This window comes from Gallus gallus, unplaced genomic scaffold (genome assembly GCF_016699485.2).
Source record: "Gallus gallus isolate bGalGal1 unplaced genomic scaffold, bGalGal1.mat.broiler.GRCg7b scaffold_114, whole genome shotgun sequence".
Taxonomy (NCBI): domain Eukaryota; kingdom Metazoa; phylum Chordata; class Aves; order Galliformes; family Phasianidae; genus Gallus; species Gallus gallus.
This window is the reverse complement of record NW_024096066.1, coordinates 278-24,348: the sequence shown is the minus strand read 5'-3', so window position 1 is coordinate 24,348 and position 24,071 is coordinate 278. Positions and strand designations below refer to the sequence as shown.

At 64.9% G+C, this 24,071-nt stretch overlaps 1 protein-coding gene across 1 annotated transcript in view; it reads left to right on the top strand.

Annotated features, from left to right (window-relative positions):
• Positions 1-23,683, top strand: part of LOC121108959 (filamin-C-like) — a gene marked incomplete at both ends in the record, with an annotated part of 35,707 nt that extends 12,024 nt beyond the window's left edge. Inside the window, 3 exon segments of the mRNA XM_040657315.1 lie at positions 3,941-4,078; positions 16,489-16,615; positions 23,605-23,683. Of these exon segments, the coding sequence (XP_040513249.1) occupies positions 3,941-4,078; positions 16,489-16,615; positions 23,605-23,683 (344 nt within the window).
• Positions 23,684-24,071: the final 388 nt, after the last annotated feature.

Genomic DNA, 24,071 nt, shown 5'->3' with positions numbered 1-24,071 from the left:
ACGTCCCTCATACCGCCCATATCCCCCCCATCCCCTATTGCCCCCCATGGCCCCCACATCCCCCACATCCCCTATGCCCCCCCCCCATCCCCTATTGCCCCCCATATCCCCCACATCCCCCATATCCCCCACGTCCCCCACATCCCCTATTGCCCCCCATTGCCCCCCACATCCCCCATATCCCCCACATCCCCCACATCCCCTATTGCCCCCCATATCCCCCACATCCCCCACATCCCCTATTGCCCCCCATATCCCCCCTTGTCCCCCATTGCCCCCCATACCCCCGATGCCCCCCATGCCCCCCATACCGCCCATATCCCGCACGTCCCCCATATCCCCCACTTCCCCCATTTGCCCCCCATGTCCCCAACCCCCCCATTGTCCCCCATATCCCCATTCCCCCCCCATGTCCCCCATTGCCCCCCACGTCCCCTATATCCCCCACGTCCCCCATACTCCCATTGCCCCCCAATACCCCCATATCCCCATATCCCCTATTGCCTCCCCATGTCCCGAACCCCCTTCATATCCCCCATATCCCCCATTGCCCCCGTTGCCCCCCATATCCCCCATTGCCCCCCATGCCCCCCACGCCCCCCATGCCTCCCATAACGCCCATACCCCCCATATCCCCCATATCCCCCATTGCCCCCCATATCCCCCATTGCCCCCCACATCCCCCATAACCCCCCCGTCCCCCATTGCCCCCCATATCCCCCCATTGCCCCCCATGTCCCCCATATCCCCCACGTCCCCCATATGCCCTATTGCTCCCCATAACCCCCATTACCCCCCATATCCCCCAATACCCCCCATATCCCCCATTGCCCCCCATGTCCCCCATTGCCACCCATACCCCCCGTGCCCCCCATTGTCCCCCATACCACCCACATTCCCCACATCCCCTATTGCCCCCCATGTCCCCCATTGCCTCCATGTCCCCCATTGCCCCCCACATCCCCCATATCCCCCACATCCCCCATATTCCCCACGTCCCCCATATCCCCCATTGCCCCCCATGTCCCCCATTGCCCCCCACATCCCCCATATGCCCCACGTCCCCCATATCCCCCACGTCCCCCACGTCCCCCACATCCCCTATTGCCCCCGATGCCCCCCATGCCCCCATACCGCCCATATCCCCCACGTCCCCCATATCCCCCACGTCCCCCATTGCCCCCCATGTCCCCAACCCCCCCATTGTCCCCCATATACCCATTCCCCCCCATGTCCCCCATTGCCCCCCATGTCCTCCATATCCCTCACGTCCCCTATATCCCCATTGCCCCCCATATCCCCCAATACCCCCCACATCCCCCATTGCCCCCCATATCCCCCATTGCCCCCATTGTCCCCCATTGCCTCCATGTCCCCCATTGCCCCCCACATCCCCCATTGCCCCCCACATCCCCCATTGCCCCCCATATCCCCATATCCCCCACGTCCCCCATATCCCCCATTGCCCCCCATTGCCCCCCATACCGCCCATATCCCCCCCATCCCCTATTGCCCCCCATATCCCCCACGTCCCCCATATCCCCCACGTCCCCCATTGCCCCCCATGTTCCCAACCCCCCCCATTGTCCCCCATATACCCATTCCCCCCCCATGTCCCCCATTGCCCCCCATGTCCTCCATATCCCTCACATCCCCCATATCCCCATTGCCCCCCATATCCCCATATCCCCCACGTCCCCCATTGCCCCCGATATCCCTCATTGCCCCCCACGTCCCTCATACCGCCCATATCCCCCACGTCCCCCATATCCCCCATTGCCCCCCATTGCCCCCCATACCACCCATATCCCCCCCATCCCCTATTGCCCCCCATATCCCCCACATCCCCCATATCCCCCACGTCTCCCACATCCCCTATTGCCCCCCATTGCCCCCCACATCCCCCATATCCCCCACATCCCCCACATCCCCTATTGCCCCCCATATCCCCCCTTGTCCCCCATTGCCCCCCATACCCCCGATGCCCCCCATGCCCCCATACCGCCCATATCCCCCACGTCCCCCATATCCCCCACGTCCCCCATTGCCCCCCATGTCCCCAACCCCCCCATTGTCCCCCATATACCCATTCCCCCCCATGTCCCCCATTGCCCCCCATGTCCTCCATATCCCTCACGTCCCCCATATCCCCATTGCCCCCCATATCCCCCAATACCCCCCACATCCCCCATTGCCCCCCATATCCCCCATTGCCCCCATTGTCCCCCATTGCCTCCATGTCCCCCATTGCCCCCCACATCCCCCATTGCCCCCCATTGCCCCCCATACCGCCCATATCCCCCCCATCCCCTATTGCCCCCCATATCCCCCACATCCCCCATATTTCCCACGTCCCCCCCATCCCCTATTGCCCCCCATACCCCCTGTTCCCCCCATGCCCCCCATACCGCCCATATCCCCCATATCCCCCATTGCCCCCCCAGATCCCCCAATACCCCCCATATCCCCCATTGCCCCCCATACCCCCATATCCCCCATTGCCCCCACATCCCCCATTGCCCCCCATATCCCCCATTGCCCCCATTGTCCCCCATTGCCTCCATGTCCCCCAATGCCCCCCACATCCCCCATTGCCCCCCATATCCCCATTGCCCCCCGCATCCCCCATTGCCCCCCATATCCCCATTGCCCCCCATGTCCCCCATTGCCCCCCATATCCCTCATTGCCCCCCACGTCCCTCATACCGCCCATATCCCCCACGTCCCCCATATCCCCCATTGCCCCCCATTGCCCCCCATACCGCCCATATCCCCCCCATCCCCCATTGCCCCCCATATCCCCATATCCCCCACGTCCCCCATTGCCCCCGATATCCCTCATTGCCCCCCACGTCCCTCATACCGCCCATATCCCCCACGTCCCCCATATCCCCCATTGCCCCCCATTGCCCCCCATACCACCCATATCCCCCCCATCCCCTATTGCCCCCCATATCCCCCACATCCCCCATATTTCCCACGTCCCCCACATCCCCTATTGCCCCCCATTGCCCCCCACATCCCCCATACCGGCCATATCCCCCCCATCCCCTATAGGCCCCCCCATCCCCTATTGCCCCCCATACCCCCTGTTCCCCCCATGCCCCCCATACCGCCCATATCCCCCATATCCCCCATTGCCCCCCAGATCCCCCAATACCCCCCATATCCCCCATTGCCCCCATATCCCCCATTGCCCCCCATATCCCCCATACCCCCCACGTCCCCCACATCCCCTATAGCCCCCGCCATCCCCCATTGCCCCCCATATCCCCCACTGCCCCCCATGTCCCCCATTTCCCCCATATCCCCCCGTGCCCCCCATGCCCCCTATACCGCCCATATCCCCCACATCCCCCACATCCCCTATTGCCCCCCATATCCCCCATTGCCCCCACATCCCCCACATCCCCCATACCACCCATACCCCCCACGTCCCCCACATCCCCTATTGTCCCCCCCATCCCCTATTGCCCCCCATATCCCCCATTGCCCCCTATATCCCCTATTGCCCCCCATATCCCCCTTTGCCCCCCATATGCCTCATTGCCCCCCACGTCCCTCATACTGCCCATATCCCCCACGTCCCCCATATCCCCCATTGCCCCCCATACCGCCCATATCCCCCACATCCCCTATTGCCCCCCATATCCCCCATACCCCCCACGTCCCCCACATCCCCTATAGCCCCCCCCATCCCCCATTGCCCCCCATATCCCCCATTGCCCCCCATGTCCCCCATTTCCCCCATATCCCCCCGTGCCCCCCATGCCCCCTATACCGCCCATATCCCCCACATCCCCCACATCCCCTATTGCCCCCCATATCCCCCATTGCCCCCACATCCCCCATACCCCCCATACCACCCATACCCCCCACGCCCCCTATCGCCCCCCCGTCCCCCCCGTCGCCCCCCGTTTGACGCAGCGCCCCATTGCAGCGTGCAACCCTTCGGCGTGCCGTGCGTGGGGGCGGGGGCTGCAGCCCAAAGGGCTGCGCGTGCACGAGACGGCCGACTTCCGCGTGCACACCAACGGCGCCGGCAGCGGCGAACTGCGCGTCACCGTGCGCGGACCGCGTGAGTTGGGGGGCGCGATGGGGCGGGAGGGGGCGCTGTGGGGCGCTATGAGGCGCTATGGGGCTGTAGGGGGCGCTATGGAGCGTTAGGGGGCGCTATGGGGCAGTAGGGGGCGCTATAGTGCGCTAGGGGGCGCTATGGAGCAGTAGAGGGCGTTATGGGGCGTTAGGGGGCGCTGTGGGGCACTGTGGGGCGCTATGGGGCAGTAGGGGGCGCTATAGTGCGCTAGGGGGCGCTATGGAGCACTATGGGGCGCTAGGGGGCGCTATGGGGCAGTAGGGGGCGCTGTGGGGCACTATGAGGCGCTATGGGGCACTATGGGGCGCTAGGGGGCGCTATGGGGCAGTAGGGGGCGCTGTGGGGCACTATGGGGCGCTATGGGGCAGTAGAGGGCGTTATGGGGCGCTAGGGGGCGCTATGGAGCACTATGGGGCGCTAGGGGGCGCTATGGGGCAGTAGGGGGCGCTGTGGGGCACTATGAGGCGCTATTGGGCACTATGGGGCGCTAGGGGGCGCTATGGGGCACTATGAGGCGCTATGGGGCACTATGGGGCGCTAGGGGGCGCTATGGGGCGCTATGGAGTGTTAGGGGGCGCTATGGAGTGTTAGGGGGCGCTATAGTGCGCTAGGGGGCGCTATGGAGCAGTAGAGGGCGTTATGGGGCGCTAGGGGGCGCTATGGAGCACTATGGGGCGCTATGGGGCGCTATGGAGCGTTAGGGGGCGCTATGGGGTGCTAGGGGGCGCTAGGGGGCGCTATAGAGCGTTAGGGGGCGCTATAGTGCGCTAGGGGGCGCTATGGAGCATTAGAGGGCGCTAGGGGGCGTTAGGGGGCGCTATGGGGTGCTAGGGGGCGCTAGGGGGCGCTATGGAGTGTTAGGGGGCGCTATGGGGCGTTAGGGGGCGCTATAGTGCGCTAGGGGGCGCTATGGAGCATTAGAGGGCGCTATGGGGCGCTATGGGGCGCTAGCGGGCGCTATGGAGCACTATGGGGCGCTAGGGGGCGTTATGGGGCATTAGGGGGCGCTATGGGGCGCCATGGGGCGCTAGGGAGTATAAGGAGGCGCTATGGGGCGCTATGGGCCGCTATGGAGCGCTATGGGGGCGCTATGGGGCATTATGGGGCACTATGGGGCGCTATGGGGCACTATGGGGCGCTATGGAGCGTTAGTGGGCGCTATGGGGCGCTATGGAGCGTTAGGGGGCGCTATGGGGCGCTATGGAGCGATAGGGTGCGCTGTGGGGCACTATGGGGCGCTATGGGGCATTATGGGGCGGGGGGAGGGAGCACTTGAGGGGCTGTGGGGCTCTATGGGGTGCTATGAGGGCGCTATGGGGAGCTAGGGGGTGCTATGGGGTGCTATGGAGCTTAGGGGGCGATATGGGGTGGGGGGACAGAGCAATTGGGGGGCTGTGGGGCGCTATGGGGCAGTAGAGGGCGCTATGGGGTGCTAGGGGCCGCTATGGGGCGCTATGGGGCATTAGGGGCCGCTATGGAGTGGGGGAAAGCACTTGGGGGGTTGTGGGGCGCTAGGGGGCACTAGGGAGCATTAGGGGGTTCTGTGGGGCGCTATGGGGCACTATGGGGCGCTATGGGGCTCTATGGAGCATTAGGGGGCGCTATGGGGCGGTATGGGGCATTAGGGGGCGCTATGGGGCATTAGGGGGAGCTTGGGGGCGCTATAGGGCACTATGGGGCGCTATGGAGAGTTAGGGGGCGCTATGGGGCATTAGGGGGCGCTATGGGGCTGTATGGGGCACTGTGGGGCGCTATGGAGTATTAGGGGGACACTATGGGGCATTAGGGGGCGCCATGGGGCGCTGTGGTGCATTAGGGTGTGCTATGGGGCATTATGGGGCGCTATGGGGCGCTATGGAGCGTTAGGGGGAGTTATAGGGCATTAGGGGGCGCTATGGAGATCTATGGGGTGCTATGGGGCCACTATGGGGATCTAGGGGGTGCTGTAGGGCGCTATGGGGCGTTAGGGGGTATGGGGCCGCTATGGGGCCACTATGGGACAGCCATGGAGCAGCTATGGGGCAGCTATGGGGCTGCCATGGGACAGCCATGGAGCAGCTATGGGGCGGCTATGGGGCTGCCATGGGACAGCCATGGGGCGGCTATGGGGCAGCTGTAGGGCTGCAAGGGTGTGCTATGGGGCTGCTATGGGGCAGCTATGGGGTGGCTATGGGGTGGCTATGGGGCTGCCATGGGACAGCCATGGGGCCGCTGTGGGGCAGCCGTAGGGCTGCAAGGGGCTGCTATGGGGCTGCTATGGGGTGGCTATGGGGTGGCTATGAGGCTGCCATGGGACAGCCATGGCGCAGCTATGGGGTGGCTATGGGGCAGCCGTGGGGCAGCTATGGGGCGGCTATGGTGCTGCTATGGGGCCGCTATGGGGCAGCAAGGGGGTGCTATGGGGCAGCCGTTGGGCAGCTATGGGGCCTCTATGGGTCAGCTGTGGGGTAGCTGTGGGGTCACTATGGGGCCAGTATGGGACTGCTATGGGGCAGCCATGGTGCGGCTATGGGGTGGCTATGGGGCTGCCATAGGACAGCTATGGGGTGGCTATGGGGTGGCTATGGGGCAGCTATGGGGCATCTATGGGGCGGCTATGGGGCAGCCGTGGGACTGCAAGGGGCAGCTATGGGGCGGCTATGGGACTGCAAGGGGCCACATGGGACTGCTATGGGACTACTATGGGACTGCTATGGGGCAGCCGTGGCGCTGCAAGGGGGTGCTATGGGGCGGCTATGGGGCAGCTATGGGGCGGCTATGGGGCTGCCATGGGGCCGCTATGGTGCTGCTATGGGGTCACTATGGGGCCGCTATGGGGCTGCCATGGAACAGCCATGGCGCAGCTATGGGGTGGCTATGGGGCAGCCGTGGGGCAGCTATGGGGCGGCTATGGGGCTGCTGTGGGGTGGCTATGGGGTGGCTATGGGGCTGCTATGGGGCAGCCATGGGGCGGCTATGGGGTGGCTATGGGGCGGCTATGGGGCTGCCATGGGACAGCCATGGGGTGGCTATGGGGCTGCCATAGGACAGCTATGGGGCGGCTATGGGGCAGCCGTGGGGCTGCATGGGGATGCTATGGGGCTGCTATGGGGCGGCTATGGCGCAGCTATGGGGTGGCTATGGAGCAGCCATGGTGCAGCTATGGGGCGGCTATGGGGCGGCTACTGGGTCACTGTGGGACAGCTATGGGGCAGGCATTGGACAGCTATGGGGCAGCTATGGGGCGGCTATGAGACTGCTATGGGGCTGCTATGGGGCTGAGCTCTCCCCACCCCCCCAGAGGGCACAGAGGTGCTGGTGTCGGTGCGCCATGGGGCAGCCATGGGGTCGCTATGGGGCAGCTATGGGGGCGCTGTGGGGCACTATGAGGCGCTATGGGGCACTATGGGGCGCTAGGGGGCGCTATGGGGCAGTAGGGGGCGCTGTGGGGCACTATGGGGCGCTATGGGGCAGTAGAGGGCGTTATGGGGCGCTAGGGGGCGCTATGGAGCACTATGGGGCGCTAGGGGGCGCTATGGGGCAGTAGGGGGCGCTGTGGGGCACTATGAGGCGCTATTGGGCACTATGGGGCGCTAGGGGGCGCTATGGGGCACTATGAGGCGCTATGGGGCACTATGGGGCGCTAGGGGGCGCTATGGGGCGCTATGGAGTGTTAGGGGGCGCTATGGAGTGTTAGGGGGCGCTATAGTGCGCTAGGGGGCGCTATGGAGCAGTAGAGGGCGTTATGGGGCGCTAGGGGGCGCTATGGAGCACTATGGGGCGCTATGGGGCGCTATGGAGCGTTAGGGGGCGCTATGGGGTGCTAGGGGGCGCTAGGGGGCGCTATAGAGCGTTAGGGGGCGCTATAGTGCGCTAGGGGGCGCTATGGAGCATTAGAGGGCGCTAGGGGGCGTTAGGGGGCGCTATGGGGTGCTAGGGGGCGCTAGGGGGCGCTATGGAGTGTTAGGGGGCGCTATGGGGCGTTAGGGGGCGCTATAGTGCGCTAGGGGGCGCTATGGAGCATTAGAGGGCGCTATGGGGCGCTATGGGGCGCTAGCGGGCGCTATGGAGCACTATGGGGCGCTAGGGGGCGTTATGGGGCATTAGGGGGCGCTATGGGGCGCCATGGGGCGCTAGGGAGTATAAGGAGGCGCTATGGGGCGCTATGGGCCGCTATGGAGCGCTATGGGGGCGCTATGGGGCATTATGGGGCACTATGGGGCGCTATGGGGCACTATGGGGCGCTATGGAGCGTTAGTGGGCGCTATGGGGCGCTATGGAGCGTTAGGGGGCGCTATGGGGCGCTATGGAGCGATAGGGTGCGCTGTGGGGCACTATGGGGCGCTATGGGGCATTATGGGGCGGGGGGAGGGAGCACTTGAGGGGCTGTGGGGCTCTATGGGGTGCTATGAGGGCGCTATGGGGAGCTAGGGGGTGCTATGGGGTGCTATGGAGCTTAGGGGGCGATATGGGGTGGGGGGACAGAGCAATTGGGGGGCTGTGGGGCGCTATGGGGCAGTAGAGGGCGCTATGGGGTGCTAGGGGCCGCTATGGGGCGCTATGGGGCATTAGGGGCCGCTATGGAGTGGGGGAAAGCACTTGGGGGGTTGTGGGGCGCTAGGGGGCACTAGGGAGCATTAGGGGGTTCTGTGGGGCGCTATGGGGCACTATGGGGCGCTATGGGGCTCTATGGAGCATTAGGGGGCGCTATGGGGCGGTATGGGGCATTAGGGGGCGCTATGGGGCATTAGGGGGAGCTTGGGGGCGCTATAGGGCACTATGGGGCGCTATGGAGAGTTAGGGGGCGCTATGGGGCATTAGGGGGCGCTATGGGGCTGTATGGGGCACTGTGGGGCGCTATGGAGTATTAGGGGGACACTATGGGGCATTAGGGGGCGCCATGGGGCGCTGTGGTGCATTAGGGTGTGCTATGGGGCATTATGGGGCGCTATGGGGCGCTATGGAGCGTTAGGGGGAGTTATAGGGCATTAGGGGGCGCTATGGAGATCTATGGGGTGCTATGGGGCCACTATGGGGATCTAGGGGGTGCTGTAGGGCGCTATGGGGCGTTAGGGGGTATGGGGCCGCTATGGGGCCACTATGGGACAGCCATGGAGCAGCTATGGGGCAGCTATGGGGCTGCCATGGGACAGCCATGGAGCAGCTATGGGGCGGCTATGGGGCTGCCATGGGACAGCCATGGGGCGGCTATGGGGCAGCTGTAGGGCTGCAAGGGTGTGCTATGGGGCTGCTATGGGGCAGCTATGGGGTGGCTATGGGGTGGCTATGGGGCTGCCATGGGACAGCCATGGGGCCGCTGTGGGGCAGCCGTAGGGCTGCAAGGGGCTGCTATGGGGCTGCTATGGGGTGGCTATGGGGTGGCTATGAGGCTGCCATGGGACAGCCATGGCGCAGCTATGGGGTGGCTATGGGGCAGCCGTGGGGCAGCTATGGGGCGGCTATGGTGCTGCTATGGGGCCGCTATGGGGCAGCAAGGGGGTGCTATGGGGCAGCCGTTGGGCAGCTATGGGGCCTCTATGGGTCAGCTGTGGGGTAGCTGTGGGGTCACTATGGGGCCAGTATGGGACTGCTATGGGGCAGCCATGGTGCGGCTATGGGGTGGCTATGGGGCTGCCATAGGACAGCTATGGGGTGGCTATGGGGTGGCTATGGGGCAGCTATGGGGCATCTATGGGGCGGCTATGGGGCAGCCGTGGGACTGCAAGGGGCAGCTATGGGGCGGCTATGGGACTGCAAGGGGCCACATGGGACTGCTATGGGACTACTATGGGACTGCTATGGGGCAGCCGTGGCGCTGCAAGGGGGTGCTATGGGGCGGCTATGGGGCAGCTATGGGGCGGCTATGGGGCTGCCATGGGGCCGCTATGGTGCTGCTATGGGGTCACTATGGGGCCGCTATGGGGCTGCCATGGAACAGCCATGGCGCAGCTATGGGGTGGCTATGGGGCAGCCGTGGGGCAGCTATGGGGCGGCTATGGGGCTGCTGTGGGGTGGCTATGGGGTGGCTATGGGGCTGCTATGGGGCAGCCATGGGGCGGCTATGGGGTGGCTATGGGGCGGCTATGGGGCTGCCATGGGACAGCCATGGGGTGGCTATGGGGCTGCCATAGGACAGCTATGGGGCGGCTATGGGGCAGCCGTGGGGCTGCATGGGGATGCTATGGGGCTGCTATGGGGCGGCTATGGCGCAGCTATGGGGTGGCTATGGAGCAGCCATGGTGCAGCTATGGGGCGGCTATGGGGCGGCTACTGGGTCACTGTGGGACAGCTATGGGGCAGGCATTGGACAGCTATGGGGCAGCTATGGGGCGGCTATGAGACTGCTATGGGGCTGCTATGGGGCTGAGCTCTCCCCACCCCCCCAGAGGGCACAGAGGTGCTGGTGTCGGTGCGCCATGGGGCAGCCATGGGGTCGCTATGGGGCAGCTATGGGGGCGCTGTGGGGCACTATGAGGCGCTATGGGGCACTATGGGGCGCTAGGGGGCGCTATGGGGCAGTAGGGGGCGCTGTGGGGCACTATGGGGCGCTATGGGGCAGTAGAGGGCGTTATGGGGCGCTAGGGGGCGCTATGGAGCACTATGGGGCGCTAGGGGGCGCTATGGGGCAGTAGGGGGCGCTGTGGGGCACTATGAGGCGCTATTGGGCACTATGGGGCGCTAGGGGGCGCTATGGGGCACTATGAGGCGCTATGGGGCACTATGGGGCGCTAGGGGGCGCTATGGGGCGCTATGGAGTGTTAGGGGGCGCTATGGAGTGTTAGGGGGCGCTATAGTGCGCTAGGGGGCGCTATGGAGCAGTAGAGGGAGTTTTGGGGCGCTAGGGGGCGCTATGGAGCACTATGGGGCGCTATGGGGCGCTATGGAGCGTTAGGGGGCGCTATGGGGTGCTAGGGGGCGCTAGGGGGCGCTATAGAGCGTTAGGGGGCGCTATAGTGCGCTAGGGGGCGCTATGGAGCATTAGAGGGCGCTAGGGGGCGTTAGGGGGCGCTATGGGGTGCTAGGGGGCGCTAGGGGGCGCTATGGAGTGTTAGGGGGCGCTATGGGGCGTTAGGGGGCGCTATAGTGCGCTAGGGGGCGCTATGGAGCATTAGAGGGCGCTATGGGGCGCTATGGGGCGCTAGCGGGCGCTATGGAGCACTATGGGGCGCTAGGGGGCGTTATGGGGCATTAGGGGGCGCTATGGGGCGCCATGGGGCGCTAGGGAGTATAAGGAGGCGCTATGGGGCGCTATGGGCCGCTATGGAGCGCTATGGGGGCGCTATGGGGCATTATGGGGCACTATGGGGCGCTATGGGGCACTATGGGGCGCTATGGAGCGTTAGTGGGCGCTATGGGGCGCTATGGAGCGTTAGGGGGCGCTATGGGGCGCTATGGAGCGATAGGGTGCGCTGTGGGGCACTATGGGGCGCTATGGGGCATTATGGGGCGGGGGGAGGGAGCACTTGAGGGGCTGTGGGGCTCTATGGGGTGCTATGAGGGCGCTATGGGGAGCTAGGGGGTGCTATGGGGTGCTATGGAGCTTAGGGGGCGATATGGGGTGGGGGGACAGAGCAATTGGGGGGCTGTGGGGCGCTATGGGGCAGTAGAGGGCGCTATGGGGTGCTAGGGGCCGCTATGGGGCGCTATGGGGCATTAGGGGCCGCTATGGAGTGGGGGAAAGCACTTGGGGGGTTGTGGGGCGCTAGGGGGCACTAGGGAGCATTAGGGGGTTCTGTGGGGCGCTATGGGGCACTATGGGGCGCTATGGGGCTCTATGGAGCATTAGGGGGCGCTATGGGGCGGTATGGGGCATTAGGGGGCGCTATGGGGCATTAGGGGGAGCTTGGGGGCGCTATAGGGCACTATGGGGCGCTATGGAGAGTTAGGGGGCGCTATGGGGCATTAGGGGGCGCTATGGGGCTGTATGGGGCACTGTGGGGCGCTATGGAGTATTAGGGGGACACTATGGGGCATTAGGGGGCGCCATGGGGCGCTGTGGTGCATTAGGGTGTGCTATGGGGCATTATGGGGCGCTATGGGGCGCTATGGAGCGTTAGGGGGAGTTATAGGGCATTAGGGGGCGCTATGGAGATCTATGGGGTGCTATGGGGCCACTATGGGGATCTAGGGGGTGCTGTAGGGCGCTATGGGGCGTTAGGGGGTATGGGGCCGCTATGGGGCCACTATGGGACAGCCATGGAGCAGCTATGGGGCAGCTATGGGGCTGCCATGGGACAGCCATGGAGCAGCTATGGGGCGGCTATGGGGCTGCCATGGGACAGCCATGGGGCGGCTATGGGGCAGCTGTAGGGCTGCAAGGGTGTGCTATGGGGCTGCTATGGGGCAGCTATGGGGTGGCTATGGGGTGGCTATGGGGCTGCCATGGGACAGCCATGGGGCCGCTGTGGGGCAGCCGTAGGGCTGCAAGGGGCTGCTATGGGGCTGCTATGGGGTGGCTATGGGGTGGCTATGAGGCTGCCATGGGACAGCCATGGCGCAGCTATGGGGTGGCTATGGGGCAGCCGTGGGGCAGCTATGGGGCGGCTATGGTGCTGCTATGGGGCCGCTATGGGGCAGCAAGGGGGTGCTATGGGGCAGCCGTTGGGCAGCTATGGGGCCTCTATGGGTCAGCTGTGGGGTAGCTGTGGGGTCACTATGGGGCCAGTATGGGACTGCTATGGGGCAGCCATGGTGCGGCTATGGGGTGGCTATGGGGCTGCCATAGGACAGCTATGGGGTGGCTATGGGGTGGCTATGGGGCAGCTATGGGGCATCTATGGGGCGGCTATGGGGCAGCCGTGGGACTGCAAGGGGCAGCTATGGGGCGGCTATGGGACTGCAAGGGGCCACATGGGACTGCTATGGGACTACTATGGGACTGCTATGGGGCAGCCGTGGCGCTGCAAGGGGGTGCTATGGGGCGGCTATGGGGCAGCTATGGGGCGGCTATGGGGCTGCCATGGGGCCGCTATGGTGCTGCTATGGGGTCACTATGGGGCCGCTATGGGGCTGCCATGGAACAGCCATGGCGCAGCTATGGGGTGGCTATGGGGCAGCCGTGGGGCAGCTATGGGGCGGCTATGGGGCTGCTGTGGGGTGGCTATGGGGTGGCTATGGGGCTGCTATGGGGCAGCCATGGGGCGGCTATGGGGTGGCTATGGGGCGGCTATGGGGCTGCCATGGGACAGCCATGGGGTGGCTATGGGGCTGCCATAGGACAGCTATGGGGCGGCTATGGGGCAGCCGTGGGGCTGCATGGGGATGCTATGGGGCTGCTATGGGGCGGCTATGGCGCAGCTATGGGGTGGCTATGGAGCAGCCATGGTGCAGCTATGGGGCGGCTATGGGGCGGCTACTGGGTCACTGTGGGACAGCTATGGGGCAGGCATTGGACAGCTATGGGGCAGCTATGGGGCGGCTATGAGACTGCTATGGGGCTGCTATGGGGCTGAGCTCTCCCCACCCCCCCAGAGGGCACAGAGGTGCTGGTGTCGGTGCGCCATGGGGCAGCCATGGGGTCGCTATGGGGCAGCTATGGGGGCGCTGTGGGGCACTATGAGGCGCTATGGGGCACTATGGGGCGCTAGGGGGCGCTATGGGGCAGTAGGGGGCGCTGTGGGGCACTATGGGGCGCTATGGGGCAGTAGAGGGCGTTATGGGGCGCTAGGGGGCGCTATGGAGCACTATGGGGCGCTAGGGGGCGCTATGGGGCAGTAGGGGGCGCTGTGGGGCACTATGAGGCGCTATTGGGCACTATGGGGCGCTAGGGGGCGCTATGGGGCACTATGAGGCGCTATGGGGCACTATGGGGCGCTAGGGGGCGCTATGGGGCGCTATGGAGTGTTAGGGGGCGCTATAGTGCGCTAGGGGGCGCTATGGAGCAGTAGAGGGAGTTATGGGGCGCTAGGGGGCGCTATGGAGCACTATGGGGCGCTATGGGGCGCTATGGAGCGTTAGGGGGCGCTATGGGGTGCTAGGGGGCGCTAGGGGGCGCTATAGAGCGTTAGGGGGCGCTATAGTGCGCTAGGGGGCGCTATGGAGCATTAGAGGGCGCTAGGGGGCGTTAGGGGGCGCTATGGGGTGCTAGGGGGCGCTAGGGGGCGCTATGGAGTGTTAGGGGGCGCTATGGGGCGTTAGGGGGCGCTATAGTGCGCTAGGGGGCGCTATGGAGCATTAGAGGGCGCTATGGGGCGCTATGGGGCGCTAGCGGGCGCTATGGAGCACTATGGGGCGCTAGGGGGCGTTATGGGGCATTAGGGGGCGCTATGGGGCGCCATGGGGCGCTAGGGAGTATAAGGAGGCGCTATGGGGCGCTATGGGCCGCTATGGAGCGCTATGGGGGCGCTATGGGGCATTATGGGGCACTATGGGGCGCTATGGGGCACTATGGGGCGCTATGGAGCGTTAGTGGGCGCTATGGGGCGCTATGGAGCGTTAGGGGGCGCTATGGGGCGCTATGGAGCGATAGGGTGCGCTGTGGGGCACTATGGGGCGCTATGGGGCATTATGGGGCGGGGGGAGGGAGCACTTGAGGGGCTGTGGGGCTCTATGGGGTGCTATGAGGGCGCTATGGGGAGCTAGGGGGTGCTATGGGGTGCTATGGAGCTTAGGGGGCGATATGGGGTGGGGGGACAGAGCAATTGGGGGGCTGTGGGGCGCTATGGGGCAGTAGAGGGCGCTATGGGGTGCTAGGGGCCGCTATGGGGCGCTATGGGGCATTAGGGGCCGCTATGGAGTGGGGGAAAGCACTTGGGGGGTTGTGGGGCGCTAGGGGGCACTAGGGAGCATTAGGGGGTTCTGTGGGGCGCTATGGGGCACTATGGGGCGCTATGGGGCTCTATGGAGCATTAGGGGGCGCTATGGGGCGGTATGGGGCATTAGGGGGCGCTATGGGGCATTAGGGGGAGCTTGGGGGCGCTATAGGGCACTATGGGGCGCTATGGAGAGTTAGGGGGCGCTATGGGGCATTAGGGGGCGCTATGGGGCTGTATGGGGCACTGTGGGGCGCTATGGAGTATTAGGGGGACACTATGGGGCATTAGGGGGCGCCATGGGGCGCTGTGGTGCATTAGGGTGTGCTATGGGGCATTATGGGGCGCTATGGGGCGCTATGGAGCGTTAGGGGGAGTTATAGGGCATTAGGGGGCGCTATGGAGATCTATGGGGTGCTATGGGGCCACTATGGGGATCTAGGGGGTGCTGTAGGGCGCTATGGGGCGTTAGGGGGTATGGGGCCACTATGGGGCCACTATGGGACAGCCATGGAGCAGCTATGGGGCAGCTATGGGGCTGCCATGGGACAGCCATGGAGCAGCTATGGGGCGGCTATGGGGCTGCCATGGGACAGCCATGGGGCGGCTATGGGGCAGCTGTAGGGCTGCAAGGGTGTGCTATGGGGCTGCTATGGGGCAGCTATGGGGTGGCTATGGGGTGGCTATGGGGCTGCCATGGGACAGCCATGGGGCCGCTGTGGGGCAGCCGTAGGGCTGCAAGGGGCTGCTATGGGGCTGCTATGGGGTGGCTATGGGGTGGCTATGAGGCTGCCATGGGACAGCCATGGCGCAGCTATGGGGTGGCTATGGGGCAGCCGTGGGGCAGCTATGGGGCGGCTATGGTGCTGCTATGGGGCCGCTATGGGGCAGCAAGGGGGTGCTATGGGGCAGCCGTTGGGCAGCTATGGGGCCTCTATGGGTCAGCTGTGGGGTAGCTGTGGGGTCACTATGGGGCCAGTATGGGACTGCTATGGGGCAGCCATGGTGCGGCTATGGGGTGGCTATGGGGCTGCCATAGGACAGCTATGGGGTGGCTATGGGGTGGCTATGGGGCAGCTATGGGGCATCTATGGGGCGGCTATGGGGCAGCCGTGGGACTGCAAGGGGCAGCTATGGGGCGGCTATGGGACTGCAAGGGGCCACATGGGACTGCTATGGGACTACTATGGGACTGCTATGGGGCAGCCGTGGCGCTGCAAGGGGGTGCTATGGGGCGGCTATGGGGCAGCTATGGGGCGGCTATGGGGCTGCCATGGGGCCGCTATGGTGCTGCTATGGGGTCACTATGGGGCCGCTATGGGGCTGCCATGGAACAGCCATGGCGCAGCTATGGGGTGGCTATGGGGCAGCCGTGGGGCAGCTATGGGGCGGCTATGGGGCTGCTGTGGGGTGGCTATGGGGTGGCTATGGGGCTGCTATGGGGCAGCCATGGGGCGGCTATGGGGTGGCTATGGGGCGGCTATGGGGCTGCCATGGGACAGCCATGGGGTGGCTCTGGGGCCGTTATGGGACAGCCATGGGGCAGCTATGGGGCTGCCATGGGACAGCCATGGGGCTGCCATGGGACGGCGGCTGTGGGGCAGCTATGGGGCCGCTATGGGGCTGCTATGGGGCTGAGCTCTCCCCCCCCCCCCCCCGCAGAGGGCACAGAGGTTCCGGTGTCGGTGCGCCCCACGGCTGATGGCGTTTATGAGTGCGAATACCGCCCCACTGTGGCCGGGACCCACAGCGTCTCCATCACGTGGGGGGGATACAGCATCCCGAGGAGGTATGGGGGGGGGGGGGTGATATGGGGTGGGGATATGGGGTGTGGGGGGGATGGGGGTTATGGGGGCGATGGGGATGTGGGGGGTGTGGGGGGGATGGGACATGGGAGGTATGGGGGGGATGGGGGGTGTGGGGTTGTGGGGATATGGGGGGGATGGGGGTGTGGGGGGGATGGGGGGGGATGGGGGAGATGGGGATGTGGGGGGGCGGATGGGGACATGGGGGGGTGTGGGGGGGATGGGGGGTGTGGGGGCTATGGGGGGGGATGGGGGGGATGGGTATGTGGGGGGGCGGATGGGGACATGGGGGGGTGTGGGGGGGATGGGGGGTGTGGGGGTGTGGGGTTGTGGGGGGGATGGGGGGGATGGGGGACGTGGGAGGGGAATGGGGACGTGGGGAAGTGTGGGGGGGATGGGGGGTGAGGGAGTGTAGGGGGTATGGGGGGGATGGGGGTGTGGGGGCTATGGGGGGGGATGGGGGAGATGGGGATGTGGGGGGGCGGGTGGGGACATGGGGGGGTGTTAGGGGGAATAGGGGGGATGGGGGGATGGGGGGTGTGGGGTTGTGGGGGTATGGGGGGGATGGGGGTGTGGGGGGGATGGGGAGGATTGGGGGTGTGGGGGCTATGGGGGGGGATGGGGGGGATGGGGGGTGTGGGGGGCGTGGGGGGGATGGGGACGTGGGGGGTGTGGGGGGGATGGGGGGGATGGGGGGTGTGGGGGCTATGGGGGGGGATGGGGGGGATGGGTATGTGGGGGGGCGGAGGGGACATGGGGGGGTGTGGGGGGGATGGGGGGTGTGGGGGTGTGGGGTTGTGGGGGGGGATGGGGGGGATGGGGGTGTGGGGGGGATGGGGGGTGTGGGGGCTATGGGGGGGGATGGGGGGGATGGGTATGTGGGGGGGCGGATGGGGACATGGGGGGGTGTGGGGGGGATGGGAGGGATGGCAGATGGGGACGTGGGGGTGTATGGGGGGTGGGGGGACATGGGGGGAATGGGAGGTGTTAGGGGGAATAGGGGGGATGGGGGGGGATGGGGGGGGATGGGGGGTGTGGGGTTGTGGGGGTATGGGGGGGATGGGGGTGTGGGGGGGATGGGGGGGATGGGGGAGATGGGGATGTGGGGGGCGGATGGGGACATGGGGGGGTGTTAGGGGGAATAGGGGGGATGGGGGGGATGGGGGGTGTGGGGTTGTGGGGGTATGGGGGGGATGGGGGTGTGGGGGGGATGGGGGGGATGGGGGGTGTGGGGGGCGTGGGGGGGATGGGGACGTGGGGGGTGTGGGGGGGATGGGGGGGATGGGGGGTGTGGGGGCTATGGGGGGGGTGGGGGGGATGGGTATGTGGGGGGGCGGAGGGGACATGGGGGGGTGTGGGGGGGATGGGGGGTGTGGGGGTGTGGGGGGTGTGGGGGGGATGGGGGGATTTGGGGACGTGGGGGGGGGAATGGGGATGTGGGGGGATGGGGATGTAGGGGGTGTGGGGGGGTGTGGGGGTGTGGGGGGTGTGGGGAGGATGGGGGGGATGGGGACATGGGGGGTATGGGGGGGATGGGGGGTGTGGGGGTGTGGGGAGGATGGGGGGGATGGGGGGGATGGGGGATGTGGGGGGGGAATGGGGACGTGGGGGGTGTGGGGGGGATGGGGGGTGAGGGGGTGTAGGGGGTATGGGGGGATGGGGGTGTGGGGTGTGTGGGGAGGATGGGGGGGATGGGGACGTGGGGGGTGTGGGGGGGATGGGGGATTTGGGGACGTGGGGGGGGGAATGGGGATGTGGGGGGATGGAGATGTAGGGGGTGTGGGGGGGATGGGGGGGATGGGAGGGATGGGTATGTGGGGGGGCGGATGGGGACATGGGGGGGTGTGGGGGGGATGGGGGCGTGGGGGGGATGGGACGTTTGGGAGATGGGGACGTGGGGGTGTATGGGGGGTGGGGGGACATGGGGGGAATGGGAGGTGTTAGGGGGAATAGGGGGATGGGGGGGGATGGGGCGGTATGGGGGTAGGAGGGGGATGGGAGGCATGGGGGGATATGGGAAGTATGGGGGTATGGGGGGCGTGGGGGGATGGGGACGTGGGGGGTGTGGGGGTGTGGGGGTGCGGGGGGGATGGGACGTGGGGGGGGTGGGGGTTTGGGGGGGATGGGGAAATGGGGGGTGTGGGGAGGATGTGGGGGATGGGGATATGGGGGATGTGGGGGGAATGGGAGCTGTGGAGGGTGTGGGGGGGATGGAGGGTATGGGGGTCTGGGGGGGATGGGGGACGTGGGGGGTTTGGGGGGGATGGGGACATCGGGGGTGTGGGGGGGTTTGGGGGGTGTGGGGTTGTGGGGGGATGGGGGGGGGACGTGGGGGGTGTGGTGGTTGTGGGGTGGGGGGGGTGGGGGAGATGGGGAGTGTGGGGGGGATGGGGGGGATGGGGGGTATGGGGGGGATGGGGCGTATGGGGGGGATGGGGACGTGGGGGCTGTAGGAGGGATAGGGGGGGTGGGAACGTGGGGGGTGTGGGGGTGTGGGGGAGATGGGGGGTGTGGGGATATGGGGTTTGGGGAGGATGGGGACAGGGGGACATGGGGGGGGTCGGGGGGGTGGGGATGTGGGGTGTGAGGGGGGGTATGGGGGGGTGGGGGGGGATGGGACGTGGGGGGTGTGGGGGGGGTTGGGGGGTATGAGGGGGTGGGGGTGTGGGGGGGATGGGGACGTGGGGGGAGATGGGGGGTTGGGGTGTGGGGGGGATGGGGGAGATGGGGGGTGTGGGGACATGGGGGTGTATGGTCCCATAGTATCCCAATGGGTGCCATGTTGTCCCATAGTGTCCCATAGGGTGCCATGGGGTGCAATTGAGTGCCATGGTGTTCCATAGTGTCCCATAGTGTCCCATAGGGTGCCATGGGGTGCCCTGGGTGCCATTGGGTGCCATGGTGTCCCATTGGGTGCCATGGTGTCCCATAGTGTCCCATAGTGTCCCATAGTGTCCCATTGGGTGCCATTGGGTGCCATGGTGTCCCATAGTGTCCCATAGTGTCCCATAGTGTCCCTTTGGGTGCCATTGGGTGCCATGGTGTCCCATTGGGTCCCATTGGGTCCCATAGTGTCCCATTGGGTGCCATGGTGTCCCATTGGGTCCCATTGGGTCCCATTGGGTCCCATAGTGTCCCATAGTGTCCCATAGTGTCCCATTGGGTGCCATTGGGTGCCATTGGGTGCCATTCGGTGCCATAGTGTCCCATTGGGTGCCATGGTGTCCCATAGTGTCCCATAGTGTCCCATTGGGTGCCATGGTGTCCCATAGTGTCCCATAGTGTCCCATAGGGTGCCATGGGGTGCCATTGGGTGCCATAGTGTTTCATTGGGTGCCATGGTGCCCCATAGTGTCCCATAGTGTCCCATAGGGTGTCATTGGGTGCCATTGGGTGCCATAGTGTCCCATTGGGTGCCATTGAGTGCCATGGTGTTCCATTGGGTGCCATGGTGTCCCATAGGGTCCCATTGGGTGCCATAGTGTCCCATTGGGTGCCATGGTGTCCCATAGTGTTTCATTGGGTGCCATTGGGTGCCATGGTGTCCCATAGTGTCCCATAGTGTCCCATTGGGTGCCATAGTGTCCCATAAGGTCCCATTGGGTGCCATGGTGTCCCATTGGGTGCCATTGGGTGCCATGTTGTCCCATTGGGTGCCATTGGGTGCCATGTTGTCGCATTGGGTGCCATGGTTTCCCATAGTGTTTCATTGGGTGCCATTGGGTGCCATTGGGTGCCATGGTGTCCCATTGGGTGCCATGGTGTCCCATTGGGTGCCATGTTGTCCCATTGGGTGCCATGGTGTCCCATTGGGTGCCATGGTTTCCCATAGTGTTTCATTGGGTGCCATTGGGTGCCATTGGGTGCCATGTTGTCCCATTGGGTGCCATGGTGTCCCATTGGGTGCCATGGGTGCCATGTTGTCCCATTGGGTGCCATGTTGTCCCATTGGGTGCCATGGGTGCCATGTTGTCCCATTGGGTGCCATGTTGTCCCATTGGGTGCCATTGGGTGCCATGTTGTCCCATTGGGTGCCATTGGGTGCCATGTTGTCCCATTGGGTGCCATGTTGTCCCATTGGGTGCCATTGGGTGCCATGGTGTCCCATTGGGTCCCACTGGGCCCCATGTTGTCCCATTGGGTGCCATTGGGTGCCATGTTGTCCCATTGGGTTCCATGGTGTCCCATTGGGTGCCATGGTGTCCCATAGTGTTTCATTGGGTGCCATTGCGTGCCATGGTGTCCCATTGGGTGCCATGGTGTCCCATTGGGTGCCATTGCGTGCCATGTTGTCGCATTGGGTGCCATGGTTTCCCATAGTGTTTCATTGGGTGCCATTGGGTGCCATTGGGTGCCATGTTGTCCCATTGGGTGCCATGGTGTCCCATTGGGTGCCATTGGGTGCCATGTTGTCGCATTGGGTGCCATGGTTTCCCATAGTGTTTCATTGGGTGCCATTGGGTGCCATTGGGTGCCATGTTGTCCCATTGGGTGCCATTGGGTGCCATGTTGTCGCATTGGGTGCCATGGTTTCCCATAGTGTTTCATTGGGTGCCATTGGGTGCCATGGTGTCCCATTGGGTGCCATGGTGTCCCATTGGGTGCCATTGGGTGCCATGTTGTCGCATTGGGTGCCATGGTTTCCCATAGTGTTTCATTGGGTGCCATTGGGTGCCATTGGGTGCCATGTTGTCCCATTGGGTGCCATGGTGTCCCATTGGGTGCCATGTTGTCCCATTGGGTGCCATGGTGTCCCATTGGGTGCCATGGTTTCCCATAGTGTTTCATTGGGTGCCATTGGGTGCCATTGGGTGCCATGTTGTCCCATTGGGTGCCATGGTGTCCCATTGGGTGCCATGGGTGCCATGTTGTCCCATTGGGTGCCATGTTGTCCCATTGGGTGCCATGGGTGCCATGTTGTCCCATTGGGTGCCATGTTGTCCCATTGGGTGCCATGGGTGCCATGTTGCCTTTGACCCCGCAGCCCCCTGGAGGTGGAGGTGTCTCTGGCCGCGGGCGCTCAGAAGGTCCCATTGGGTGCCATGGGTGCCATTGGGTGCCATAGCGTCCCATACTGTCCCTTAGTCTCCCATTGGGTGCCATGGTGTCCCATTGGGTGCCATGTTGTCCTTCACCCCACAGCCCCCTGGAGGTGGAGGTGTGTCCGGCCGCGGGCGCTCAGAAGGTCCCATTGGGTGCCATGTTGTCCCATTGGGTGCCATGGTTTCCCATAGTGTTTCATTGGGTGCCATGGTGTCCCATTGGGTGCCATTGGGTGCCATGTTGTCCCATTGGGTGCCATGGGTGCCATGTTGTCCCATTGGGTGCCATGTTGTCCCATTGGGTGCCATGGGTGCCATGTTGCCCTTCACCCCGCAGCCCCCTGGAGGTGGAGGTGTGTCCGGCCGCGGGCGCTCAGAAGGTCCCATTGGGTCCCATGGGTGCCATTGGGTGCCATGTTGTCCCATTGGGTGCCATTGGGTGCCATTGGGTGCCGTGGTGTCCCATTGGGTGCCATGGGTGCCATGTTGTCCCATTGGGTGCCATGGGTGCCATGTTGTCCCATTGGGTCCCATGGGTGCCATGTTGCCCTCCACCCCGCAGCCCCCTGGAGGTGGAGGTGTCTCCGGCCGCGGGCGCTCAGAAGGTCCCATTGGGTCCCATGGGTGCCATTGGGTGCCATTGGGTGCCATGGTGTCCCATAGTGTTTCATTGGGTGCCATGTTGTCCCATTGGGTGCCATTGGGTGCCATGTTGTCCCATTGGGTGCCATGTTGTCCCATTGGGTGCCATTGGGTGCCATGGTGTCCCATTGGGTGCCATGTTGTCCCATTGGGTGCCATGTTGTCCTATTGGGTGCCATGGTGTCCCATAGTGTTTCATTGGGTGCCATGGTGTCCCATTGGGTGCCATTGGGTGCCATTGGGTGCCATTGGGTGCCATGTTGTCCCATTGGGTGCCATGTTGTCCCATTGGGTGCCATGGGTGCCATGTTGTCCCATTGGGTGCCATTGGGTGCCATGTTGTCCCATTGGGTGCCATGTTGTCCCATTGGGTGCCATGGGTGCCATTGGGTGCCATTGGGTGCCATGTTGTCCCATTGGGTGCCATGTTGTCCCATTGGGTGCCATTGGGTGCCATGGTGTCCCATTGGGTGCCATGGGTGCCATTGGGTGCCATGGGTGCCATTGGGTGCCATGTTGTCCCATTGGGTGCCATGTTGTCCCATTGGGTGCCATTGGGTGCCATGGTGTCCCATTGGGTGCCATGGGTGCCATGTTGTCCCATTGGGTGCCATGGTTTCCCATAGTGTTTCATTGGGTGCCATGGTGTCCCATAGGGTCCCATTGGGTGCCATTGGGTGCCATGTTGTCCCATTGGGTGCCATGGTTTCCCATAGTGTTTCATTGGGTGCCATGTTGTCCCATTGGGTGCCATTGGGTGCCATGGTGTCCCATTGGGTGCCATGTTGTCCCATTGGTGCCATGTTGTCCTATTGGGTGCCATGTTGTCCCATTGGGTGCCATGGTTTCCCATAGTGTTTCATTGGGTGCCATGGTGTCCCATTGGGTGCCATTGGGTGCCATGTTGTCCCATTGGGTGCCATGTTGTCCCATTGGGTGCCATGGGTGCCATTGGGTGCCGTTGGGTGCCATGTTGTCCCATTGGGTGCCATGTTGTCCCATTTGGTGCCATGGTTTCCCATAGTGTCCCATTGGGTGCCATGGGTGCCATTGGGTGCCATGTTGTCCCATTGGGTGCCATTGGGTGCCATGGTGTCCCATTGGGTGCCATGTTGTCCCATTGGGTGCCATTGGGTGCCATGTTGTCCCATTGGGTGCCATTGGGTGCCATGGTGTCCCATTGGGTGCCATGTTGTCCCATTGGGTGCCATTGGGTGCCATGTTGTCCCATTGGGTGCCATGTTGTCCCATTGGGTGCCATGGGTGCCATGTTGCCCTCCACCCCGCAGCCCCCTGGAGGTGGAGGTGTCTCCGGCCGCGGGCGCTCAGAAGGTCCGTGCGTGGGGGCCGGGGCTGCACGGCGGCGTCGTGGGGCGATCGGCCGACTTCGTGGTGGAGGCCATTGGGACCGACGTCGGGACTCTGGGTGAGGGGGGGGAAGGGGGGTGCTGAGGGGGGGGGGGGAGGGGGGGAGGGGGGGGAAGGGGGTGGTGGGGGGGGGAGGGGGTAGTGAGGAGGGGGAAGGGGGGGAGGGGGGGTGGTGAGAGGGGAGAGGGGGGGGAGGGGGGGTTGGCGAGGGGGGGAGGGGGGTGGTGAGGAGGGGGAAAGGGGGGAGGGGAGGTGGGGGGGGAGCGGGGGAGGGGGGGGATGTGGGGTGCTGAGGGTGGGGGGGGGGGAGGGGGGGTGGTGAGGGTGGGTGGGGGAGGGGGGAGGGGGGTGGGGGGTGTGGGGGGGGAAAGGGGGTGGTGAGGAGGGG